Source organism: Oncorhynchus mykiss, chromosome 9 (genome assembly GCF_013265735.2).
Source record: "Oncorhynchus mykiss isolate Arlee chromosome 9, USDA_OmykA_1.1, whole genome shotgun sequence".
NCBI classification, from domain to species: Eukaryota; Metazoa; Chordata; class Actinopteri; order Salmoniformes; family Salmonidae; genus Oncorhynchus; species Oncorhynchus mykiss.
Window position 1 is genome coordinate 70,959,359 of NC_048573.1, and position 24,515 is coordinate 70,983,873.

Genomic DNA, 24,515 nt, shown 5'->3' on the forward strand with positions numbered 1-24,515 from the left:
ATAGTGCAGTACAGTATAATACAGTATAGTACAGTATAATATGGTAGAGTACAGTAGAGTACAATACAGTATAGTGCAGTACAGTACAATATAGTATAGTGCAGTACAGTACAAGTACAATACAGTACAGTACAATACAGCATATTGCAGTATTATACAGTATAATACAGTACAGTGCAGTACAATATAATACAGAATAGTACAATAGAGTGCAGTAGAGTATAATACAGCACAGTGCAGTACAGTACAGTATAATATAGCACAGTGCAGTACAGTATAATAAAATATAATACAGTATAGTATTGAGGATGAGACTCCAGCATCTCAATAGGGCACAGTTATCAGATATGAATGAAAGCCCTATTTTCACCAAGTGCTTTCTCAGGGCTTGAAAACATGGTCTCTATCGATCCTCATGACCCACTTCACTCACATCACTCACACACAGTACATCCTCTGACCTGCCCCACAAACCAACACAACCACCACAACCACTGCTCGAGGCCTTGGACAACAGCCCACAACTGGACTCGCAGACCTGGGTTCAACTAGTACTTGTTCACTTTAGCTGCGGTTGATTGAGCTTGCCTAGCACAGTAGAACCAATGAAACCGAGGTTTGCCTTGGCCAGCAGCCCACAACTGGACCAGTATACCTGGGTTCAACTAGTATTTGTTTACTGTGGTTGATTGAGCTTGCCTAGCACAGTGGAACCAATGAAACTGAGGTCTGCCTTGGCCAGCAGCCCACAACTGGACTCATATACCTGGGTTCAACTAGTATTTGTTTACTGTGGTTGATTGAGCTTGCCTAGCACAGTGAAACCAATGAAACCTAGGTCTGCCTTGGTCAGCAGCCCACAACTCTAAGTGGGCTACAACCGGTACCTCATCAAAGCACAGACCCTAAGCTACCTTACAATATACACACTAACATACTACTTAATAATACAGTATAGAGCAGTACAGTATAGTACAGTATAGTGCAGTACAGTATATTACAGTATAATACAGTATAATGCAGTAAAGTACAGTATAGAGAAATACAGTATAATACAGTAGTCAGTAAAGTATAATACAGTACAGTGCAGTGCAGTATAATATAGTATAATACAGCATAGTGCAGTAAAGTATTATACAGTATTATACAGTACAGGGCAGTACAGTAGAATACAGTATAGTACAGTATAGTGCAGTACAGTATACTACAGTGTAGTGCAGTATAGTATAATACAGTACAGTCAGTAAAGTACAATACTGTATAGTGCAGTACAGTATAATACAGTATAATACAGTATAGTGTTGTACAATATAATACAGTATTATACAGTATAGTGTTGTACAATATAATACAAGATAATACAGTATAATACAGTATAGTGCAGTACAGTGTAATACAGTATAGTGCAGTACAGTACAGTACAATACAGTATAGTGCAGTATGATACAGTATAGTGCAATACAATATAATACAGTATAGTGCATTACAGTATAATACAGTACACTACAGAACAGTACAGCATAATACAGTATAGGGAAGTGCGGTATAATACAGTATAATACAGTATAGCACAGTATAATACAGTATAGTGCAGTACAATATAATACAGTATAGTGCAGTACAGTATAATAGAGTATAGTGCAATACAGTAGAATACAATATAGTACAGTATAGTGCAGTACAGTATACTACAGTGTAGTTCAGTATAGTATAATACAGTACGGCCAGTAAAGTATAATAGAGTATTGTGCAGTACAGTATAATACAGCACAGTGCAGTACAGTACAAGCACAAGACAGAACAGTATAGTAAGTACAGCACAGTGCAGTACAGTATAATACAGTATACTGCACCACAGTATAATACAGTATAATACTGTATAGTATAGAAGATGATGGTCTGCCTTGGCCAGTAGCCCACAACTGGACTAGCAGACCTGGATTCAACTAGTATTTGTTTAATGTGGTTGATTGAGCTTGCCTAGCACAGTGGAACCAATGAAACCAAGGTCTGCCTTGGTCAGCAGCCCACAACTCTAACTGGGCTACAACCTCTGCCTCCTCAAAGCACAGACCCGAAGCTACATTCCATTATACACACTAACATACCATTTAGAATGCACACCAAATACTGCTTTATACCAACATTACTAGTAATACGGACCTTGGAAAGGTACCTGGGAAAGAATATCTGGTGAATGTAATAGTGTAGAATTAAATTAAATGTTTTCTTCTGAAAACTGAGCAGCTCTGATTAGCTCTGTAAAAACCAATCAACACAGTTGGAAAAAGAAGATTAGAATTTTGAAGGTGAGAGAAAAGTTAACTGCTGATTACAACTGTGGTGACTAAATGGACTCAAGACGTTGTATTGCTGTTTTCTCTTCAGACGTAATCACTCTACCAGTTATTATATTGGTGCAATTATCTCTGACTTGGTCTCTGTTTCTGTCTGTGACGAGAGTTGCTGTTGTTGTTGCTGCTGCTGTTGTTGTTGGTGTTGTTGTTGTTCTTGGTTCCAATAGTTTATATATTTCTCTAAGAGATTGTCAGTTGGATATGTTCTCTGCAAGGTTTTGTATATTTTCCCTATCTTATGAACACCCATTTTCTGACTTAAATAAGCTTCCCTCAAGGTTCGGATCATTTCCTATGACTGAAAACAGCTTCTGGACATCAAACAAGTGATAAATTACCTCGATTTGGACAAAAATGTCTACTTCAACGAGTCGGCAGCTCCGGATGTTCTGCTTACTCCGGACCATGGCAGGGTAGCCTAGTGGTTAGAGCGTTGGACTAGAAACCGGAAGGTTGCAAGTTCAAACCCCGGAGCTGACAAGGTACAAATTTGTCATTCTGCCCCTGAACAGTCAGTTAACCTACTGTTCCTAGGCTGTCATTGAAAATAAGAATTTGTTCTTAACAGACTTGCCAAGTTAAATAAAGGTTAAAAAAACATCTTAAGTGTTTACCTTAAGGAATAATTTTCCCTTACGAAAGGGAATTGATTAAGGGCATTGCCCTCAAATATTTCCGGTAATTTGAAGGCATGTATGGCAGAAATCGTTTTTGGTTACAATGGAGACGGACTGAGGTCTCCACAAAGAGATTGCATTAATTTTGTGAGGTAGCAAAACATAACTTTTATTGTTTAGCAAAGTAGCTAGCTAGCTGGTTGATCTTTACCTTTTGTAACCACAGCAGATGAAATAAACTTTAATCTCCACAAATGTGGTTTCATTTCTATCCTTACTGAATGATACAGAGAATTGACCTCATGGGTTACGCCCCTTACATTTGTCACTTAATTTAAGGGGGAATTCCACCTTAAAATGTTTTGTGTAACTGACTTAATTTAAGGGGGAAATCCACCTTAAAATGTTTTGTGTAACTGACTTAATTTAAGGGGGAAATCCACCTTAAAATGTTTTGTGTAACTGACTTAATTTAAGGGGGAATTCCACCTTAAAATGTTTTGTGTAACTGACTTAATTTAAGGGGGAAATACACCTTAAAATGTTTTGTGTAACTGACTTAATTTAAGGGGGAAATCCACCTTAAAATGTTTTGTGTAACTGACTTAATTTAAGGGGGAAATCCACCTTAAAATGTTTTGTGTAACTGACTTAATTTAAGGGGGAAATCCACCTTAAAATGTTTTGTGTAACTGACTTAATTTAAGGGGGAAATCCGCCTTAAAATGTTTTGTGTAACTTGCTTAATTTAAGGAAACTTTATGGGAAAAGATGAGGGGAAAATGCAACTGGGCTATGTACTTTACTATTTAGTACTCAGGCCCTAATGCTCGGGACTCGAAAGAGGAAGTGGTGGCGAAAGAGAGGGAGGCGAACCAGCACCCTGACGAGACTACGTTGGTGAGCAAAAAGACTGCCATTGCCCTCTGCTCTATTGGCGAACGTACAATCAATGGAGAACAAACTGGATGAGCTCCACTGAAGAAATATATTTTAATGGAGAACAAACTGGATGAGCTCCACTGAAGAAATATCTTTTAATGGAGAACAAACTGGATGAGCTCCACTGAAGAAATATATTTTAATGGAGAACAAACTGGATGAGCTCCACTGAAGAAACATCTTTCAATGGAGAACAAACTGGATGAGCTCCACTGAAGAAATATCTTTCAATGGAGAACAAACTGGATGAGCTCCACTGAAGAAACATCTTTTAATGGGATCTGAAAAACGGTAATATCCCATTTTTTTCAGAGTCGTGGCTGAACGAGGACATGGATGTACATTTTGTTGGTTTTTCTATGCATCATCAAGACCGGACGGCGGACTCTGGTAAGACGAAAGAAGTAGGTGTGTCTCTTTGTTAACAACAGCTTGTGGTCGATATCTAATGTTAAGGAAGTCTCACATTTTTGCTCGCCTGAGTTAGAATACCTCATGATTATGCTGCAGACTATTCTATTTACCAAGATAGTTTTTATTTACATTTTTCATAGCTGTCTATTTACCACCACAAACTGATGCTGTCACTAAAACCGCACTTGACGAGCTGTATAGGTCCATAAGAAATTCAGAGGCGCCGTTTCTCGTGGAAGGTGATTTTAATGCAGGGAAACAAAAATCTGTTTCAGTCATTGCTTGAAATGATGCGCCTGCTTCTCCACTCGTGCTTCATTAGGTAAATTAAATGTACAGGAGTGGATCCCAAAATACATTTGTAAGTTACTCTAACACAAAGGCCTGATTGGTGAAGTGCTGCAGAGATGGTTGTCCTTCTGGAAGGTTCTCCCATCTCCACAGACGAACTCTGGAGCTCTGTCAGAGTGACCATCGGGTTCTTGGTCACCTCCCTGACCAAGGCGCTTCTCCCCCGATTGCTCAGTTTTGCTGGGTGGCCAGCTCTAGGAAGAGTCTTGATGGTTCTAAACTTCTTCCATTTAAGAAGGATGGAGGCCACTCTGTTCTTGGGGACCTTAAATCCTGCAGAAATGTTTTGGTACCCTTCCCCAGATCTGTGCCTCGATACAATCCTGTGTTGGGGCTCAACGTACAATTCCTTCAAGCCCATGGTTTGGTTGATGCTCTGACATGCACTGTCAAGTATGGGACCTTATATAGACAGGTGTGTGCCTTTCAAATCATGTCCAATCAATTGAATTTACCACAGGTGGACTCCAATCAAGTTGTAGAAACATCTGAAGGATGATCAATGGAAACGGGATGCTTCTGAGCTCAATTTCAAGTCTCATAAGCAAAGCGTCTGAATACTTATGTAAATAAGGTATCTGTTTTTTATTTCTAATACATTTGCAAACATTTCTAAAACCCTTGTTTTTGCTTCGTCATTTCGGTGTAGTACGTGTAGATTGATGAGTAACAAAATGTGGAAAAAGTCAAGGAGTCTGAATACTTTCCGAATGCCCCTTGATTTTTCCCACATTTTGGTTTTATACTAATTTTCTGTATCAATAGCCTCTAAAATATATGTAAACAGACCATAAATGTCTCCGATGTAGTATCCTTGGAAAGCTATGTGTCCTATTATAGTATACAATATCAGTACTTGTTGGATTTACAACTTGTCTAAGTCCTATCATCAACTGATTTCCGCCAGTGTATGGCTGAATGGAATGTATGGCGTATTGGCAGTTCATTTGAAAATTGAATCATTCCTCTAAAACTGGCTGGCTAGCTAGCTAACATACAAATTTAGATAAATTCTTCACATTCATTGCTTTAAACAATATCTTCTAACAGCATTGGCAAACCTTGGCTAACAAAAACCTTGACTAACTCCCTGACCAACATGTCTGACCTTGGGACCATTACAGGTAGGTTTTTGTCCATTCTCGTATTCAAATTCCTAATTCTATGGTGAAACAAGCCATCCTACAAGTTATTCCACTGGGGGTTTGGGGACCAGATGATTGTGGGAACAGCCATCCTACAAGTTATTCCACTGGGGGTTTGGGGACCAGATGATTGTGGGAACAGCCATCCTACAAGTTATTCCACTTGGGGTTTGGGGACCAGATGATTGTGGGAACAGCCATCCTACAAGTTATTCCACTGGGGATTTGGGGACCAGATGATTTTGGGAACAGCCATCCTACAGGTTATCCCATTGGGGGTTTGGGGACCAGATGATTGTGGGAACAGCCATCCTACAGGTTATCCCATTGGGGGTTTGGGGACCAGATTATTGTGGGAACAGCCATCCTACAGGGTATCCCATTGGGGGTTTGGGGACCAGATGATTGTGGGAACAGCCATCCTACAAGTTATTCCATGGGGGTTTGGGGACCAGATGATTGTGGGAACAGCCATCCTACAAGTTATTCCACTGGGGATTTGGGGACCAGATGATTTTGGGAACAGCCATCCTACAGGTTATCCCATTGGGGGTTTGGGGACCAGATGATTGTGGGAACAGCCATCCTACAGGTTATCCCATTGGGGGTTTGGGGACCAGATTATTGTGGGAACAGCCATCCTACAGGGTATCCCATTGGGGGTTTGGGGACCAGATGATTGTGGGAACAGCCATCCTACAAGTTATTCCACTGGGGGTTTGGGGACCAGATGATTGTGGGAACAGCCATCCTACAGGTTATCCCATTGGGGGTTTGGGGACCTGATGATTGTGGGAACAGCCATCCTACAGGTTATCCCATTGGGGGTTTGGGGACCAGATGATTGTGGGAACAGCCATCCTACAGGTTATCCCATTGGGGGTTTGGGGACCAGATTATTGTGGGAACAGCCATCCTACAGGGTATCCCATTGGGGGTTTGGGGACCAGATGATTGTGGGAACAGCCATCCTACAAGTTATTCCACTGGGGGTTTGGGGACCAGATGATTGTGGGAACAGCCATCCTACAGGTTATCCCATTGGGGGTTTGGGGACCTGATGATTGTGGGAACAGCCATCCTACAGGTTATCCTATTGAGGGTTTGGGGACCAGAGAAGTATTAGTGTGGCGCACCACAGCCTGAGGACGATGTTAGAGGAGGATAACACAGCTCAGTATCCACTCTTTCTTCTGTCAGGGACTAGTACCAGGGACTAGTACCAGGGCCTACTTCGAGGGACTACTACAAGGGACTACTACCAGGGACTAGTACCAAGGACTACTTCCAAGGACTACTTCCAGGGACTACTTCCAGGGACTAGTACCAGGGACTACACCCAGGGACTAGTACCAGGGACTACACCCAGGGACTACTTCCAGGGACTACTACCAGGGACTACATCCAGGGACTACTACCAGGGACTACTTCCAGGGACTACTTCCAGGGACAACATCCAGGGACTAGTACCAGGGACTACTTCCAGGGACTACTACCAGGGACTACTTCCAGGGACTACTTCCAGGGACTACATCCAGGGACTACTACCAGGGACTACTTCCAGGGACTACTACCAGGGACTACTACCAGGGACTACTTCCAGGGACTACTACCAGGGACTACTTCCAGGGACTACTTCCAGGGACTACATCCAGGGACTACTACCAGGGACTAGTACCAGGGACTAACTAACTAACTACCAAGGGTATTACTACAGAAAGTTAGTGGCGTTATGGCAAAGTATTACAATGTGACTTGGTCTGTGTCCTAACCCCCCCCCCCCCCTCCCACACACACACTACTTCTGACCAGTGCCCATAGGGCCCACTTTCCCCACATTAATTTGAACAAGGGCCCACTTTCCCTTTACAGTGCACTACTTTTGACCAGGGCCCCCAGGGCCCACTTCCCTTTATAGTGCACTATTTTTGATCAGGGCCCCCAGGGCCCACTTCCCTTTATAGTGCACTACTTTTCACCAGGGCCCACAGGGCCCACTTCACTTTACAGTACACTATATAGGTGATAGGGTTCCATTTGGGACACAAGCTGCAGCTTCGTTTCCAAGGTGACTGCCTGGCGTCCTCTCAGCGCCCACAGAGTAGTACAGTGTGAGGATGAGACAGTGTCGCATTCAGTACATTAAGTAGCAGGCAGCCTCTCCTCAGAAGGTACATTAAGGAGTTATGCTAACTAACAATGTCTAATGTTACCACGAGATCTACTAACTCTCTCTGTCTGTTACCCAGAGATCTACTAACTAACTCTGTCTAATGTTACCCAGAGATCTACTAACTCTCTCTGTCTGTCTAATGTTACCCAGAGATCTACTAACTCTCTCTGTCTAATGTTACCCAGAGATCTACTAACTCTCTCTGTCTAATGTTACCCAGAGATCTACTAACTCTCTCTGTCTAATGTTACCCAGAGATCTACTAACTCTCTCTGTCTAATGTTACCCAGAGATCTACTAACTCTCTCTGTCTGTCTAATGTTACCCAGAGATCAACTAACTCTGTCTAATGTTACCCAGATATCTACTAACTCTCTCTGTCTAATGTTACCCAGAGATCTACTAACTCTGTCTAATGTTAACCAGAGCTGAAATAACTCTCAGTCTCTCTCCCCTCTCTCTCTCTCGCTCTCCCTCACTCCCTGCAGTCTTTTCCCTTCCCTTCCCTTCCCTTCCCTTCCCTTCCCTTCCCTTCCCTTCCCTTCCCTTCCCTTCCCTTCCCTTCCCTCTCTCCCTCTCTCTCTCTCTCTCTCTCTCTCTCTCTCTCTCTCCTTGCACTCTCTCCCTCCTTCCCTCTCACCATCTCCCCCCTCCTCCCTCTCTGTTAAAACACACTTTATTGAGTCCCTGTAGTTGTGTTTCAGTATCCCCATCCATCTCTGGTTTGACTTCAACACAACAAGCGGTGTAATAATGTCCTTCCTGGAGAAACTCCTCAGCTGCCTCACTCAATTTGTTGCTCACAGGTGGCCTGTGATGTGGTAAACAAAATCCAGATGGATGGAAGTGATACCGAACCACCAGGCAGCTTTAAAGTTGTTAGAATTCACAATCCTGGGAGTTCCATTTGACAATAGGATTCCCACATACATTCTAGAACTAGAAACTGTATTTTTTTCCTTACACGTTAAACAGCTTTACATGGGTATCTATTTTTCATAGTTCAAGTCTATGTAATCAATGTATTTTAGGTGTCAGTCGTGCCTGCTTTTCCTTTTTCTCTCTAATCGACTCAAGCAGTGGGGAGATGACCTCTTGTGAGTGAAGATAATGATCATTTGCATTTATATTAGAAACATGCTGTGTAAGTGGTGCTTTGTGGCGATGAGGCTAACTCTTCATCATCATAGATTTAATGTACCTCACACAGACCCCTGAGTTAGCATGCACGCACACACGCAAGCGCACACGCGCACGCACACACACGCACACAGAAGTACTCTGGCACACTGTCGGACCACAACACATCAGTCACAGAGTGGAATGTGTGGGACTATTTGATTATTTTACAGAGATGATGGTTATATTAACCTGACAATGTAAGTCAGAACATTGTGTCTAGATGACGAGCGTGTGCGCTAGCCTATCTGTAATGTCAGTCATGAAATGTGTGAACATGGTTGAAGGACATGGGTTATTTGCGCTCGAGGCTGTCTTGTTCATTTTAATGGTTCAAACAGAATGTTCTAGCGATTCTGTATGCTGCGGAGTCTTTGAAGAACAGCATGCTTGGAGATGCCTGCAAAGTGCTCTCTCTTTAGCTAGCATGCATTGGCTTTTAATGTATTTTGCATTATCCTATTCGTAATTTACCCTGAGAACACTTTATGACAAATGCTAAAATTGTTATGCATTATATGGCCTATGCATTACAGCCAGATGCACTATGACTGTATGGCAATAAACCAGTCCATTCTGAGTTCAGTGGATTGGTTTACAGTCATTCAGAGGAGCCTGAATGTTCTCTTCCCCTCGTTCCCTCTCATCCCCTCATCCCCTCGTTCCCTCTCTTCCCCTCGCTCCCTCTCTTCCCCTCGCTCCCTCTCTTCCCCTCGCTCCCTCTCTTCCCCTCGCTCCCTCTCTTCCCTTCGCTCCCTCTCATCCCCTCGTTCCCTCTCTTCCCCTTGTTCCCTCTCTTCCCCTCGCTCCCTCTCTTCCCCTCGCTCCCTCTCTTCCCCTCGCTCCCTCTCTTCCCCTCGTTCCCTCTCTTCCCCTCATTCCCTCTCTTCCCCTCGTTCCCTCTCTTCCCCTCGCTCCCTCTCTTCCCCTCATTCCCTCTCTTCCCCTCGTTCCCTCTGTTCCCCTCACTCCCTCTCTTCCCCTCGTTCCCTCTCTTCCCCTCGCTCCCTCTCTTCCCCTCGCTCCCTCTCATCCCCTCGTTCCCTCTCTTCCCCTCGCTCCCTCTCTTCCCTTCGCTCCCTCTCATCCCCTCGTTCCCTCTCTTCCCCTTGTTCCCTCTCTTCCCCTCGCTCCCTCTCTTCCCCTCGCTCCCTCTCTTCCCCTCGCTCCCTCTCTTCCCCTCGTTCCCTCTCTTCCCCTCGTTCCCCTCTTCTCCTCGCTCCCTTCTTCTCCTCGCTCATTCTCTTCTCCTCGCTAGGGCCTCATCTCTCTCTACCTCCCCTGCTAGTGTCACCTCTTTCTACCTCCCCTGTTAGAGCCTCACCTCTCTCTACCTCCCCTGCTAGAGCCTCATCTCTCTCTACCTCCCCTGCTAGAGGCTCATCTCTCTCTACCTCCCCTGTTAGAGCCTCATCTCTCTCTACCTCCCCTGCTAGAGCCTCATCTCTCTCTACCTTCCCTGCTAGAGCCTCATCTCTCTCTACCTCCCCTGCTAGAGCCTCATCTCTCTCTACCTCCCCTGCTAGAGCCTCATCTCTCTCTACCTCCCCTGCTAGAGCCTCATCTCTCTCTACCTCCCCTGCTAGAGCCTCATCTCTCTCTACCTCCCCTGCTAGAGCCTCATCTCTCTCTACCTTCCCTGCTAGAGCCTCATCTCTCTCTACCTCCCCTGCTAGAGCCTCATCTCTCTCTACCTTCCCTGCTAGAGCCTCATCTCTCTCTACCTTCCCTGCTAGAGCCTCATCTCTCTCTACCTCCCCTGTTAGAGCCTCATCTCTCTCTACCTCCCCTGTTAGAGCCTCATCTCTCTCTACCTCCCCTGCTAGAGCCTCATCTCTCTCTACCTCCCCTGCTAGAGCCTCATCTTTCTCTACCTTCCCTGCTAGAGCCTCATCTCTCTCTACCTCCCCTGCTAGAGCCTCATCTCTCTCTACATTCCCTGCTAGAGCCTCATCTCTCTCTACCTCCTCTCCCTCGCACTTTATCAGCTCCAGTTAATAAAGTAGCTTTTCTGCTTTAGGTCTATACGGAATGGGTCTAGTTGTCGGGTCCGTTTGGAGTGGGTCTCTATATTTAAAACATGTATTTATGCCTATGGGTCCGGATGGGAAAGCCCCAGATCCATTTCGGAACGGGTGCAACCTTTTGGACCCGTGAAGACCTATAATATATAGTGCAGTATATGTATTGGTTAAAGCTCAATGTTAAATTCAAATCTCCATACCATCATATCTAAGCCAATATGACACAAATATCAATGAAAATTTGCAAATCAAGTTGATTGGAGGTACACAACACACTCCTCCTCGCCTCTCATCATGAGCCGTCCGTCCGTTTCCCGAGAACCACACGGATTGTTAACAAGGTCGTTAGCATTAGAAAAACAAGAAAATGTCTTGCCCTGACCTCACTCCATATCAAGACATTGGATAAGAACAAGACTACAGTATCCATGAAGAGATCATTAGTCTTGCCAATACGTTTGTAGGGGCAACAGTTTTCATTAAATGTATAATTTATCACTCTCACATTCTAATTTCCATCCATTATTAAGAAACAACGATGTGCTATCTTTTTGTAGCATTTCTGACAACGCTAACATCTTTTCTGCTAAATATCAAAGTTACTAGCGCAGCAACAACGCTAGTAGCGAGCTAACACCAGTCAGATGAGAGGCAAGGTACAAGCAAAGCTACAAACAAATGATGATTTGAGAAGGTTTGAATCCGTAGCAACCTGCATACACATCGTTTGAAGTACAATAGACCAAAATAGCTACTGTAGTAGGTCAAAGCTGTGTGCTGGAAAACCTTGGTAGAGCATGGGTGAAGTAGACATTGGGGTGCTCATGTGAATTTCCTTTCTTTTCGGCTTCAGACCAATGCCCACTTCTCATTTAAATCGTAGTTGTTTTTTTGATGCAGTATATGGGTCTGATACGTATGGATACAATATTCCTATGGCTCAACACATCGCTAATAGATGGGTTATTAGGCACAAACAATACAGGTTTTTTATCTTCCTATGTGTCAAACTATCACTAATAGTCTCTGGTTATTCTCTATGGCCTAGCTGACACATACAGTAGAGGTTTCTATCTTCCTATGTGTCAAACTATCACTAATAGTCTCTGGTTATTCTCTATGGCCTAGCTGACACATACAGTAGAGGTTTCTATCTTCCTATGTGTCAAACTATCACTAATAGTCTCTGGTTATTCTCTATGGCCTAGCTGACACATACAGTAGAGGTTTCTATCTTATGTCTTGACAATGAGTTGAACATTTTAAAAGCATTATGTTGATGTACTGTACACTCTTTGAATGGCGTTGATTGACTGTACGGGGAAAACGGTAACAGTTAAATATTTTTCACTTACTCTGCAGTTCCCCAGCTCCTCGACTGAAAGGATGATGGTGCCACATTTCTTCCCAGGGATACCACTACAAAACAAAGAGAGAGAGAGAGAAACAGAGATAAAATCTCCATCCTGTACTCATTACATTAAGTGTTGACATGACCGTGCATTATAATGGGACTTCCACCTTTTGTCTTTTCTCTGTGAATCCTCCACATTCAGGAACCAAACAGCACTGGGGAGGACTGTCTCTTATAAACTCCCTAAAAGTGCGCCGCAATCTGTCTTGATGTTTTCTTTCATGAACAGTAGGATTTAGACTGTTCCCAGACCACAGTAGGATTTAGACTGTTCCCAGCCCACAGTAGAATTAGACTGTTCCCAGCCCACAGTAGGATTTAGACTGTTCCCAGCCCGCAGTAGGATTTAGACTGTTCCCAGCCCACAGTAGAAGTAGACTGTTCCCATCCCACAGTAGAATTAGACTGTTCTCAGCCCACAGTAGGATTTAGAATGTTCCCAGCCCACAGTAGGATTTAGACTGTTCCCAGCCCACAGTAGGATTTAGACTGTTCCCAGCCCACAGTAGAATTAGACTGTTCCCAGCCAACAGTAGAATTTAGACTGTTCCCAGCCCACAGTAGAATTAGACTGTTCTCAGCCCATAGTAGACTGTTCCCAGCCCACAGTAGAATTAGACTGTTCCCAGCCCACAGTAGAATTAGACTGTTCCCAGCCCACAGTAGAATTAGACTGCTCCCAGCCCACAGTAGAATTAGACTGTTCCCAGCCCACAGCAGAATTAGACTGTTCTCAGCCCACAGTGGACTGTTCCCAGCCCACATTAGAATTAGACTGTTCCCAGCCCACAGTAGAAGTAGACTGTTCCCAGCCCACAGTAGAAGTATACTGTTCTCAGACCACAGTAGAATTAGACTGTTCCCAGCCCACAGTAGAATTAGACTGTTCGCAGCACACAGTAGAATTAGACTGTTCGCAGCACACAGTAGACTGTTTCCAGCCCACAGTAAAATTAGAATGTTCCCAGCCCACAGTAGAATTAGACTGTTCCCAGCACACAGTAGGATTTAGACTGTTCCCAGCCCACAGTAGAATTAGAATGTTCCCAGCCCACAGTAGAAGTAGACTGTTCCCAGCCCACAGTAGAATTAGAATGTTCCCAGCCCACAATAGCAGTAGACTGTTCCCAGCCCACAGTAGAATTAGAATGTTCCCAGCCCACAGTAGAAGTAGAATGTTCCCAGCCCACAGTAGAAGTAGACTGTTCCCAGCCCACAGTAGAAGTAGAATGTTCCCAGCCCACAGTAGCAGTAGAATGTTCCCAGCCCACAGTAGAAGTAGACTGTTCCCAGCCCACAGTAAAATTAGACTGTTCCCAGCCCACAGTAGGATTTAGACTGTTCCCAGCCCACAGTAGAATTAGAATGTTCCCAGCCCACAGTAGAATTAGAATGTTCCCAGCACACAGTAGAAGTAGACTGTTCCCAGACCACAGTAAAATTAGAATGTTCCCAGCCCACAGTAGAATTAGACTGTTCCCAGCCCACAGTAGAAGTAGAATGTTCCCAGCCCACAGTAGAAGTAGACTGTTCCCAGCCCACAGTAGAGGTAGACTGTTCCCAGCCCACAGTAGAAGTAGACTGTTCCCAGCCCACAGTAGCAGTAGAATGTTCCCAGCCCACAGTAGAAGTAGACTGTTCTCAGCCCAATGTAGAAGTAGACTGTTCCCAGTCCACAGTAGAAGCAGAATGTTCCCAGCCCACAGTAGAAGTAGAATGTTCCCAGCCCACAGTAAAATTAGACTGTTCCCAGCCCACAGTAGAATTAGACTGTTCCCAGCCCACAGTAGGATTTAGACTGTTCACAGCCCACAGTAGAATTAGAATGTTCCCAGCCCACAGTAGAAGTAGACTGTTCCCATCCCACAGTAGAATTAGACTGTTCCCAGCCCACAGTAGAAGTAGACTGTTCCCAGACCACAGTAAAATTAGAATGTTCCCAGCCCACAGTAGAATTAGACTGTTCCCAGCCCACAGTAGAATTAGACTGTTCCCAGCACACAGTAGAATTCGACTGTTCGCAGCACACAGTAGACTGTTCCCAGCCCACAGTAAAATTAGAATGTTCCCAACCCACAGTAGAATTAGAATGTTCCCAGCCCACAGTAGAAGTAGACTGTTCCCAGCCCACAGTAGAAGTAGACTGTTCCCAGCCCACAGTAGAAGTAGACTGTTCCCAGCCCACAGTAGAAGTAGACTGTTCCCAGCCCAAAGTAGAAGCAGAATGTTCCCAGCCCACAGTAGAAGTAGAATATTCCCAGCCCACAGTAAAATTAGAATGTTCCCAGCCCACAGTAGAATTAGACTGTTCCCAGCCCACAGTAGGATTTAGACTGTTCCCAGCCCACAGTAGAATTAGAATGTTCCCAGCCCACAGTAGAATTAGACTGTTCCCAGCCCACAGTAGGATTTAGACTGTTCCCAGCCCACAGTAGCAGTAGACTGTTCCCAGCCCACAGTAGAATGAGAATGTTCCCAGCCCACAGTAGAAGTAGACTGTTCCCAGCCCACAGTAGAAGTAGACTGTTCCCAGACCACAGTAGATGTAGACTGTTCCCAGACCACAGTAGAATTAGATTGTTCCCAGACCACAGTAGAAGTAGACAGTGTATTCTCCTGTTCCCATACTACAGTGTATTCTCCTGTTCCCAGACTACATTGTATTCTCCTGTTCCCAGACTACAGTGTATTCTCCTGTTGCCAGACTACAGTGTATTCTCCTGTTCCCAGACTACAGTGTATTCTCCTGTTCCCAGACTACAGTGTATTCTCCTGTTGCCAGACTACAGTGTATTCTCCTGTTGCCAGACTACAGTGTATTCTCCTGTTCCCAGACTACAGTGTATTCTCCTGTTGCCAGACTACAGTGTATTCTCCTGTTCCCAGACTACAGTGTATTCTCCTGTTCCCAGACTACAGTGTATTCTCCTGTTCCCAGACTACAGTGTATTCTTCTGTTGCCAGACAGGAGAATACAGTAGCTGGTTGTGGCATCGCATGGGGAGGTGTAACAAAGACTGCACAGTGATGGCTGGTGGCCTGCAAGACGAGGCAGGCACACACACACACACACACACACACACACACACACACACACACACACACACACAGCAGGAAGTTCATGTAGAAACTCCAAACAATCACTGTTGACCTCTCCTCCATCTCTCCAATGGCTGCCAATCTAATTCAGACAGACCAACAACAGCAGGGCTCAGGAGTGTCCAGCAAATGCTATTTCAACTGGATACTGGTGTGTGTGTGTGTGTGTGTGGGGGGGGAGGGGGTGGGGGGGGGTTTGGTTTGAATCTATTGCCATCCAATCACCAAGGCTCTCATCTTTCACTGTGACTAGATGAGTTCAATGGGTTGAAAAAGGTCCAAACCAACACTGTGTTGGCCACAGAGAGGAGGAGGAGAAGGACAGGGTATCAACTATCCTGTCCCAAATGACACCCTATTCCCTATGTAGTGCACTACTTTAGACTTTTGACCAGAGCCCCTTAAAGGGAATAGGGTGCCATTTGGGATGCAAGGAATGCATCTCCTGTCTGCTTCTGACAAGGCTGTCCATCCTCCCAGACATAAGGCTGTCCATCCTCCCAGACATAAGGCTGTCCATCCTCCCAGACATAAGGTTGTCCATCCTCCCAGACAAACAGAGAAGGATGCGGGTCGTTGTGGGCTCCTGGCTGGAAGCCCCTAGCAGGACACACACACACACACACACACACACACACACACTCTCTCGCTAGAGGGAGGCCTATGATTAGAAGGTCAAGCTTGTAGCAGAACTCCCGTCCAGCTGTGACAGATGATCTTAGCTGAGTGATGGCTCCGTCTGATGGTGTGTTCTGACGGCTCCGTCTGATGGGGTGTGTTCTGACGGCTGAGTCTGAGGGGGTGTGTTCTGACGGCTGCGTCTGAGGGGGTGTGTTCTGACGGCTGCGTCTGAGGGGGTGTGTTCTGACGGCTGCGTCTGAGGGGGTGTGTTCTGACGGCTCTGTCTGAGGGGGTGTGTTCTGACGGCTGCATCTGAGGGGGGGGTGTTCTGACGGCTCCGTCTGAGGGGGTGTGTTCTGACGGCTGCGTCTGAGGGGGTGTGTTCTGACGGCTGCGTCTGAGGGGGTGTGTTCTGATGGCTCCGTCTGATGGTGTGTTCTGTGTTCTGCCTGACCTGGGTTCAAATAGTATTTGTTTCCTTTCAAATACTTTAGCTGTGCTCAAATTAGCTTTGCATGGAACCAATGGAATAGTCCCAAAAGTGTAAACCCTTGCCTCGTCTGGCACTCCAGAATCAAACCTAGGATAAGTGAAGTCAGATGATGAAATAGAAAAAGGACATGAACACAGCCAAGGACATTTAGATACATGGAGGGAGGACAACTCCTCCACTCCTCCTTCTCTTATCTGTCTGTACAGTAGTGTAATAAATGACACCTAGTGAATCATTTAGATGTTTGACTGAAGACCTCAGTCCATTAACCTTCACTGTTGTCATTCTCTCTGAACTTTGAACTAGTCTTCCTTAGGAAAGCATCAGACCTGTCAGACTAACATAATTCAAGCTTTATCCACACTGGGACCGGGTTACTAGGGAGCTTTATCCACACTGGGACCGGGTTACTAGGGAGCTTTATCCACACTGGGACCGGGTTACTAGGGAGCTTTATCCACACTGGGACCGGGTTACTAAGGAGCTTTATCCACACTGGGACCGGGTTACTAAGGAGCTTTATCCACACTGGGACCGGGTTACTAGGGAGCTTTATCCACACTTGGACCGGGTTACTAAGGAGATGTATCCACACTGGGACCGGGTTACTAAGGAGCTTTATCCACACTGGGACCGGGTTACTAGGGAGATTTATCCACACTGGGTTCGGGTTACTAAGGTGCTTTATCCACACTGGGCCAGGGTTACTAAGGAGATGTATCCACACTGGGACCGGGTTACTAAGGAGCTTTATCCACACTGGGACCGGGTTACTAGGGAGATTTATCCACACTGGGTTCGGGTTACTAAGGTGCTTTATCCACACTGGGCCAGGGTTACTAAGGAGATTTATCCACACTGGGACCGGGTTACTAAGGAGATGTATCCACACTGGGACCGGGTTACTAAGGAGCTTTATCCACACTGGGACCGGGTTACTAGGGAGCTGTATCCACACTGGGACCCGGTTACTAAGGAGCTTTATCCACACTGGGACCGTGTTACTAAGGAGCTTTATCCACACTGGGACTGGGTTACTAGGGAGCTTTATCCACACTTGGACTGGGTTACTAAGGAGCTTTATCCACACTGGGACTGGGTTACTAGGGAGCTTTATCCACACTGGGACTGGGTTACTAAGGAGCTTTATCCACACTAGGACCGGGTTACTAAGGAGCTTTATCCACACTGGGACCGTGTTACTAAGGAGCATTATCCACACTGGGACCGGGTTACTAAGGAGCTTTATCCACACTGGGTTCGGGTTACTAAGGTGCTTTATCCACACTGGGCCAGGGTTACTAAGGAGCTTTAGCCACACTGGGACCGGGTTACTAGGGAGCTTTATCCACACTGGGACCGGGTTACTAGGGAGCTTTATCCACACTGGGACCCGGTTTCTAAGGAGCTTTATCCACACTGGGACCGGGTTACTAAGGAGTTTTATCCACACTGGGACCGGGTTACTAGTGAGAAAACAGAGTGAAACAGAAAGTCAGTACATAAACTTGTCCAATGAGAAGGCAGATTTTTAAAGACAGATTTTCGTTTTCCTCCCTTACCCTCTCTCAGAGGACCCAATCTCAAATGGTAGTGTGTTCAAGGTTTGAAAAGACTTCTAGAGTTTGTAATTTCCACCTTAAAATGTCAGACTTGATTTACCATAATGAAAAAAATATATCAAACCTTACAAAAAATGTCCATTGAAACATTCCAAACAAAGAATTCATATTTCCTGTTGCTGCAGGATTATTTTCCTGCTGTGAGAAGCAGAAGAGTCATACTGTATGCACTGTATGGTGGTAGGGTGGCTGATGGATACCTTAAACTGACATCTTTCAATCAAGCATATTACATTATTGAACACAGTGGTTAAATCCAAGAGGTGTTGAGGTATGAGATCACCACCATATTGAGCCAGGGCGGGGTTGGGTAGGGTAGGGTATGTGTGTATGAGCGCGAGAGGGTGCATGCGTGTGTGTGTGCGTGTGTGTGTGCGTGTGTGTGTGTGTGAGCGGTCAAGACATAATCCATTATTGAACACATTCATTATTTCCTTTATGCTGAGTCTGAGGGGGTGTGTTCTGACGGCTGCGTCTGAGGGGGTGTGTTCTGACGGCTGCGTCTGAGGGGGTGTGTTCTGACGGCTGCGTCTGAGGGGGTGTGTTCTGACGGCTCTGTCTGAGGGGGTGTGTTCTGACGGCTGCATCTGAGGGGGGGGTGTTCTGACGGCTCCGTCTGAGGGGGTGTGTTCTGACGGCTGCGTCTGAGGGGGTGTGTTCTGACGGCTGCGTCTGAGGGGGTGTGTTCTGATGGCTCCGTCTGATGGTGTGTTCTGTGTTCTGCCTGACCTGGGTTCAAATAGTATTTGTTTCCTTTCAAATACTTTAGCTGTGCTCAAATTAGCTTTGCATGGAACCAATGGAATAGTCCGAAAAGTGTAAACCCTTGCCTCGTCTGGCACTCCAGAATCAAACCTAGGATAAGTGAAGTCAGATGATGAAATAGAAAAAGGACATGAACACAGCCAAGGACATTTAGATACATGGAGGGAGGACAACTCCTCCACTCCTCCTTCTCTTATCTGTCTGTACAGTAGTGTAATAAATGACACCTAGTGAATCATTTAGATGTTTGACTGAAGACCTCAGTCCATTAACCTTCACTGTTGTCATTCTCTCTGAACTTTGAACTAGTCTTCCTTAGGAAAGCATCAGACCTGTCAGACTAACATAATTCAAGCTTTATCCACACTGGGACCGGGTTACTAGGGAGCTTTATCCACACTGGGACCGGGTTACTAGGGAGCTTTATCCACACTGGGACCGGGTTACTAGGGAGCTTTATCCACACTGGGACCGGGTTACTAAGGAGCTTTATCCACACTGGGACCGGGTTACTAAGGAGCTTTATCCACACTGGGACCGGGTTACTAGGGAGCTTTATCCACACTTGGACCGGGTTACTAAGGAGATGTATCCACACTGGGACCGGGTTACTAAGGAGCTTTATCCACACTGGGACCGGGTTACTAGGGAGATTTATCCACACTGGGTTCGGGTTACTAAGGTGCTTTATCCACACTGGGCCAGGGTTACTAAGGAGATTTATCCACACTGGGACCGGGTTACTAAGGAGATGTATCCACACTTGGACCGGGTTACTAAGGAGATATATCCACACTGGGACCGGGTTACTAAGGAGCTTTATCCACACTGGGACCGGGTTACTAAGGAGCTTTATCCACACTGGGACCGGGTTACTAGGGAGCTTTATCCACACTTGGACCGGGTTACTAAGGAGATGTATCCACACTGGGACCGGGTTACTAAGGAGCTTTATCCACACTGGGACCGGGTTACTAGGGAGATTTATCCACACTGGGTTCGGGTTACTAAGGTGCTTTATCCACACTGGGCCAGGGTTACTAAGGAGATTTATCCACACTGGGACCGGGTTACTAAGGAGATGTATCCACACTGGGACCGAGTTACTAAGGAGCTTTATCCACACTGGGACCGGGTTACTAGGGAGCTGTATCCACACTGGGACCCGGTTACTAAGGAGCTTTATCCACACTGGGACCGTGTTACTAAGGAGCTTTATCCACACTGGGACTGGGTTACTAGGGAGCTTTATCCACACTTGGACTGGGTTACTAAGGAGCTTTATCCACACTGGGACTGGGTTACTAGGGAGCTTTATCCACACTGGGACTGGGTTACTAAGGAGCTTTATCCACACTAGGACCGGGTTACTAAGGAGCTTTATCCACACTGGGACCGGGTTACTAAGGAGCTTTATCCACACTGGGACCGGGTTACTAAGGAGCTTTATCCACACTGGGTTCGGGTTACTAAGGTGCTTTATCCACACTGGGCCAGGGTTACTAAGGAGCTTTAGCCACACTGGGACCGGGTTACTAGGGAGCTTTATCCACACTGGGACCGGGTTACTAGGGAGCTTTATCCACACTGGGACCCGGTTTCTAAGGAGCTTTATCCACACTGGGACCGGGTTACTAAGGAGTTTTATCCACACTGGGACCCGGTTACTAGTGAGAAAACAGAGTGAAACAGAAAGTCAGTACATAAACTTGTCCAATGAGAAGGCAGATTTTTAAAGACAGATTTTCGTTTTCCTCCCTTACCCTCTCTCAGAGGACCCAATCTCAAATGGTAGTGTGTTCAAGGTTTGAAAAGACTTCTAGAGTTTGTAATTTCCACCTTAAAATGTCAGACTTGATTTACCATAATGAAAAAAATATATCAAACCTTACAAAAAATGTCCATTGAAACATTCCAAACAAAGAATTCATATTTCCTGTTGCTGCAGGATTATTTTCCTGCTGTGAGAAGCAGAAGAGTCATACTGTATGCACTGTATGGTGGTAGGGTGGCTGATGGATACCTTAAACTGACATCTTTCAATCAAGCATATTACATTATTGAACACAGTGGTTAAATCCAAGAGGTGTTGAGGTATGAGATCACCACCATATTGAGCCAGGGCGGGGTTGGGTAGGGTAGGGTATGTGTGTATGTGCGCGAGTGGGTGCATGCGTGTGTGTGTGCGTGTGTGTGTGCGTGTGTGTGTGTGTGAGCGGTCAAGACATAATCCATTATTGAACACATTCATTATTTCCTTTATGATGGCTAGAGCGGAGTTAGAGGCTGAATAGGTACACTGCATTTACTTAACTATCTCTATTGGCATGGGACACATGTGTTTACATTACCGAAGCAAGTGAAATAAACAAACAAAAGTGAGAAGAAACAAATGTAACAACATTAATCTCCCTCCCTCTCTCTTGCCGTCTCTCTCTCTCTCTCTCTCTCACACTCTCTATCGTTCATTAATTACATTGGGAGGATTATTTGTATTTATTAAGGATGCCCATTAGTTCCTGCCAAGGCAGCAGCTACTCTTCCTGGAGTCCAGCTAAATTAAGGCAGTTATATTTTTTATGTTTGTTTTTTTATCTGATTATACTGCCTGCATCAGTTACCTGATGTGGAATAGTGTTCCATGTAGTACTGTGCGCCTCCCATAGTCTGTTATGGACTTGTGGACTGTGGAGAGACCTCTGGTGGCATGTCTTGTGGGGTATGGATGGGTGTCTGAGCTGTGTGTTAGTAGTGTCTGAGCTGTGTGTTAGTAGTTTAAACAGTTTAAACAGACAGCTCGGAGCATTCAGCTTGTCAACACTTCTTACAAAAACAAGTGGTGATGAAGTCGATCTCTCCTCCACTTTGAGCCAGGAGAGAGTTACATGCATATTATTAATGTTATCTCTCTGTGTACATCCAAGGGCCAGCTGTGCTGCCCTGTTCTGAGCCAATTGTAATTTTCCTAAGTCCCTCTTTGTGGCACCTGACCACACAACTGAACAGTAGTCCAGGTGTGACAAAATTAGGGCCTGTAGGACCTGCCTTATTGATAGCTGTCACACCCTGACCATAGTTTGCTTTGTATGTTCTATGTTTTGTTTGGTCAGGGTGTGATCTGAGTGGGCATTCTATGTTGGATGTCTTGTTTGTCTGTTTCTATGTTTGGCCTGATATGGTTCTCAATCAGAGGCAGGTGTTAGTCATTGTCTCTGATTGGGAGCCATATTTAGGTAGCCTGTTTTGTGTTTGGTTTTGTGGGTGGATGTTCCTGTCTTTGTGTTTGTTACACCAGATAGGGCTGTTTTCGGTTTTGCACATTTCTTGTTTTGTATATTGTTCATTTATCATCTTCATTAAAGATGTATCACAATAACCACGCTGCGTTTTGGTCCGCCTCTCCTTCAACAGAAGAATCCCGTGACAATAGTGCTGTTAAGAAGGTAGAAACTAGGGCCTGTAGGACCTGCCTTATTGATAGTGTTGTTGAGAAGGTAGAAACTAGGGCCTGTAGGACCTGCCTTATTGATAGTGTTGTTGAGAAGGTAGAAACTAGGGCCTGTAGGACCTGCCTTGTTGATAGTGTTGTTGAGAAGGTAGAAACTAGGACCTGTAGGACCTGCCTCGTTGATAGTGTTGTTGAGAAGGTAGAAACCAGGGCCTGTAGGACCTGCCTCGTTGATAGTGTTGTTGAGAAGGTAGAAACCAGGGCCTGTAGGACCTGCCTTGTTGATAGTGTTGTTAAGAAGGTAGAAACCAGGGCCTGTAGGACCTGCCTTGTTGATAATGTTGTTGAGAAGGTAGAAACTAGGGCCTGTAGGACCTGCCTTGTTGATAGTGTTGTTGAGAAGGTAGAGCAGTGCTTTATTATGGACAAACTTCTCTACTGTCTTATCTACTGTTGTATAAATATGTTTTGACCATGACAGTTTACAATCCAGGGTTACTCCAAGCAGTTTAGTCACCGCAATTTGCTCAATTTCCACATTATCCATTACAAGATTTAGTTGATTAGGTTTTAGTGAATGATTCGTACCAAATACGATAGTTTCAGTTTATGAAATATTTAAGAATAACATGTTTCTTGCCACGCATTCTGAAACTGACTGCAGCTCTTTGTTAAGTGTTGCAGTGAAGTCACATGCTGTAGTAGCTGACGTGTTTAGTGTTTTTTATTGATTTATTTCACCTTTATTTAACCAGGTAGGCCAGTTGAGAACACCTTTATTTAACCAGGTAGGCCAGTTGAGAACACCTTTATTTAACCAGGTAGGCCAGTTGAGAACAAGTTCTCATTTACAATTGCGACCTGACCAAGATAAAGCAAAGCAGTTCGACACAAACAACGACACAGAGTTACACATGGAGTAAAACAAACATACAGTCAATAATACAGTATAAACAAGTCTATACACGATGTGAGCAAATGAGGTGAGATAAGGGAGGTAAAGGCAAAAAAAAAGGCCATGGTGGCAAAGTAAATACAATATAGCAAGTAAAACACTGGAATGGTAGATTTGCAGTGGAAGAATGTGCAAAATAAAAATAATGGGGTGCAAAGGAGCAAAATAAATAAATAAAATAAAATAAATACAGTAGGGAAAGAGGTAGTTGTTTGGGCTAAATTATAGGTGGGCTATGTACAGGTGCAGTAATCTGTGAGCTGCTCTGACAGCTGGTGCTTAAAGCTAGTGAGGGAGATAAGTGTTTCCAGTTTCAGAGATTTTTGTAGTTCGTTCCAGTCATTGGCAGCAGAGAACTGGAAGGAGAGGCGGCCAAAGAAATAATTGGTTTTGGGGGTACCCAGAGAGATATACCTGCTGGAGCGCGTGCTACAGGTGGGTGATGCTATTACCTAGCAGGGTCTTGTAGATGACATGGAGCCAGTGGGTTTGGCGACAAGTATGAAGCGAGGGCCAGCCAACGTGAGCGTACAGGTCCCAATGGTGGGTAGTATATGGGGCTTTGGTGACAAAATGCATGGTACTGTGATAGACTGCATCCAATTTTTGAGTAGGGTATTGGGGAGGCTATTTTGTAAATGACATCGCCAAAGTCGAGGATTGGTAGGATGGTCAGGGTATGTTTGGCAGCATGAGTGAAGGATGCTTTATTGCGAAATAGGAAGCCAATTCTAGATTTAACTTTGGATTGGAGATGTTTGATGTGGGTCTGGAAGGAGAGTTTACAGTCTAACCAGACACCCAGGTATTTGTAGTTGTCCATGTATTCTAAGTCAGAGCCGTCCAGAGTAGTGATGCTAGACAGGCGGGCAGGTGCAGGTGGCGATCGGTTGAAG

At 45.1% G+C, this 24,515-nt stretch overlaps 1 protein-coding gene across 4 annotated transcripts in view; it reads right to left on the reverse strand.

The window, feature by feature from the left end:
• The window catches only part of LOC110531262 (copine-8), a 210,250-nt gene that overhangs the window by 77,691 nt on the left and 108,044 nt on the right, over positions 1–24,515 (reverse strand). For all 4 annotated transcript variants that reach the window (XM_036988905.1, XM_036988908.1, XM_036988907.1 and 1 more), the window contains one exon: positions 12,558–12,621. In XM_036988905.1, coding sequence (XP_036844800.1) covers positions 12,558–12,621 — 64 coding nt within the window. The remainder of the gene's footprint in view (positions 1–12,557; positions 12,622–24,515) is intronic.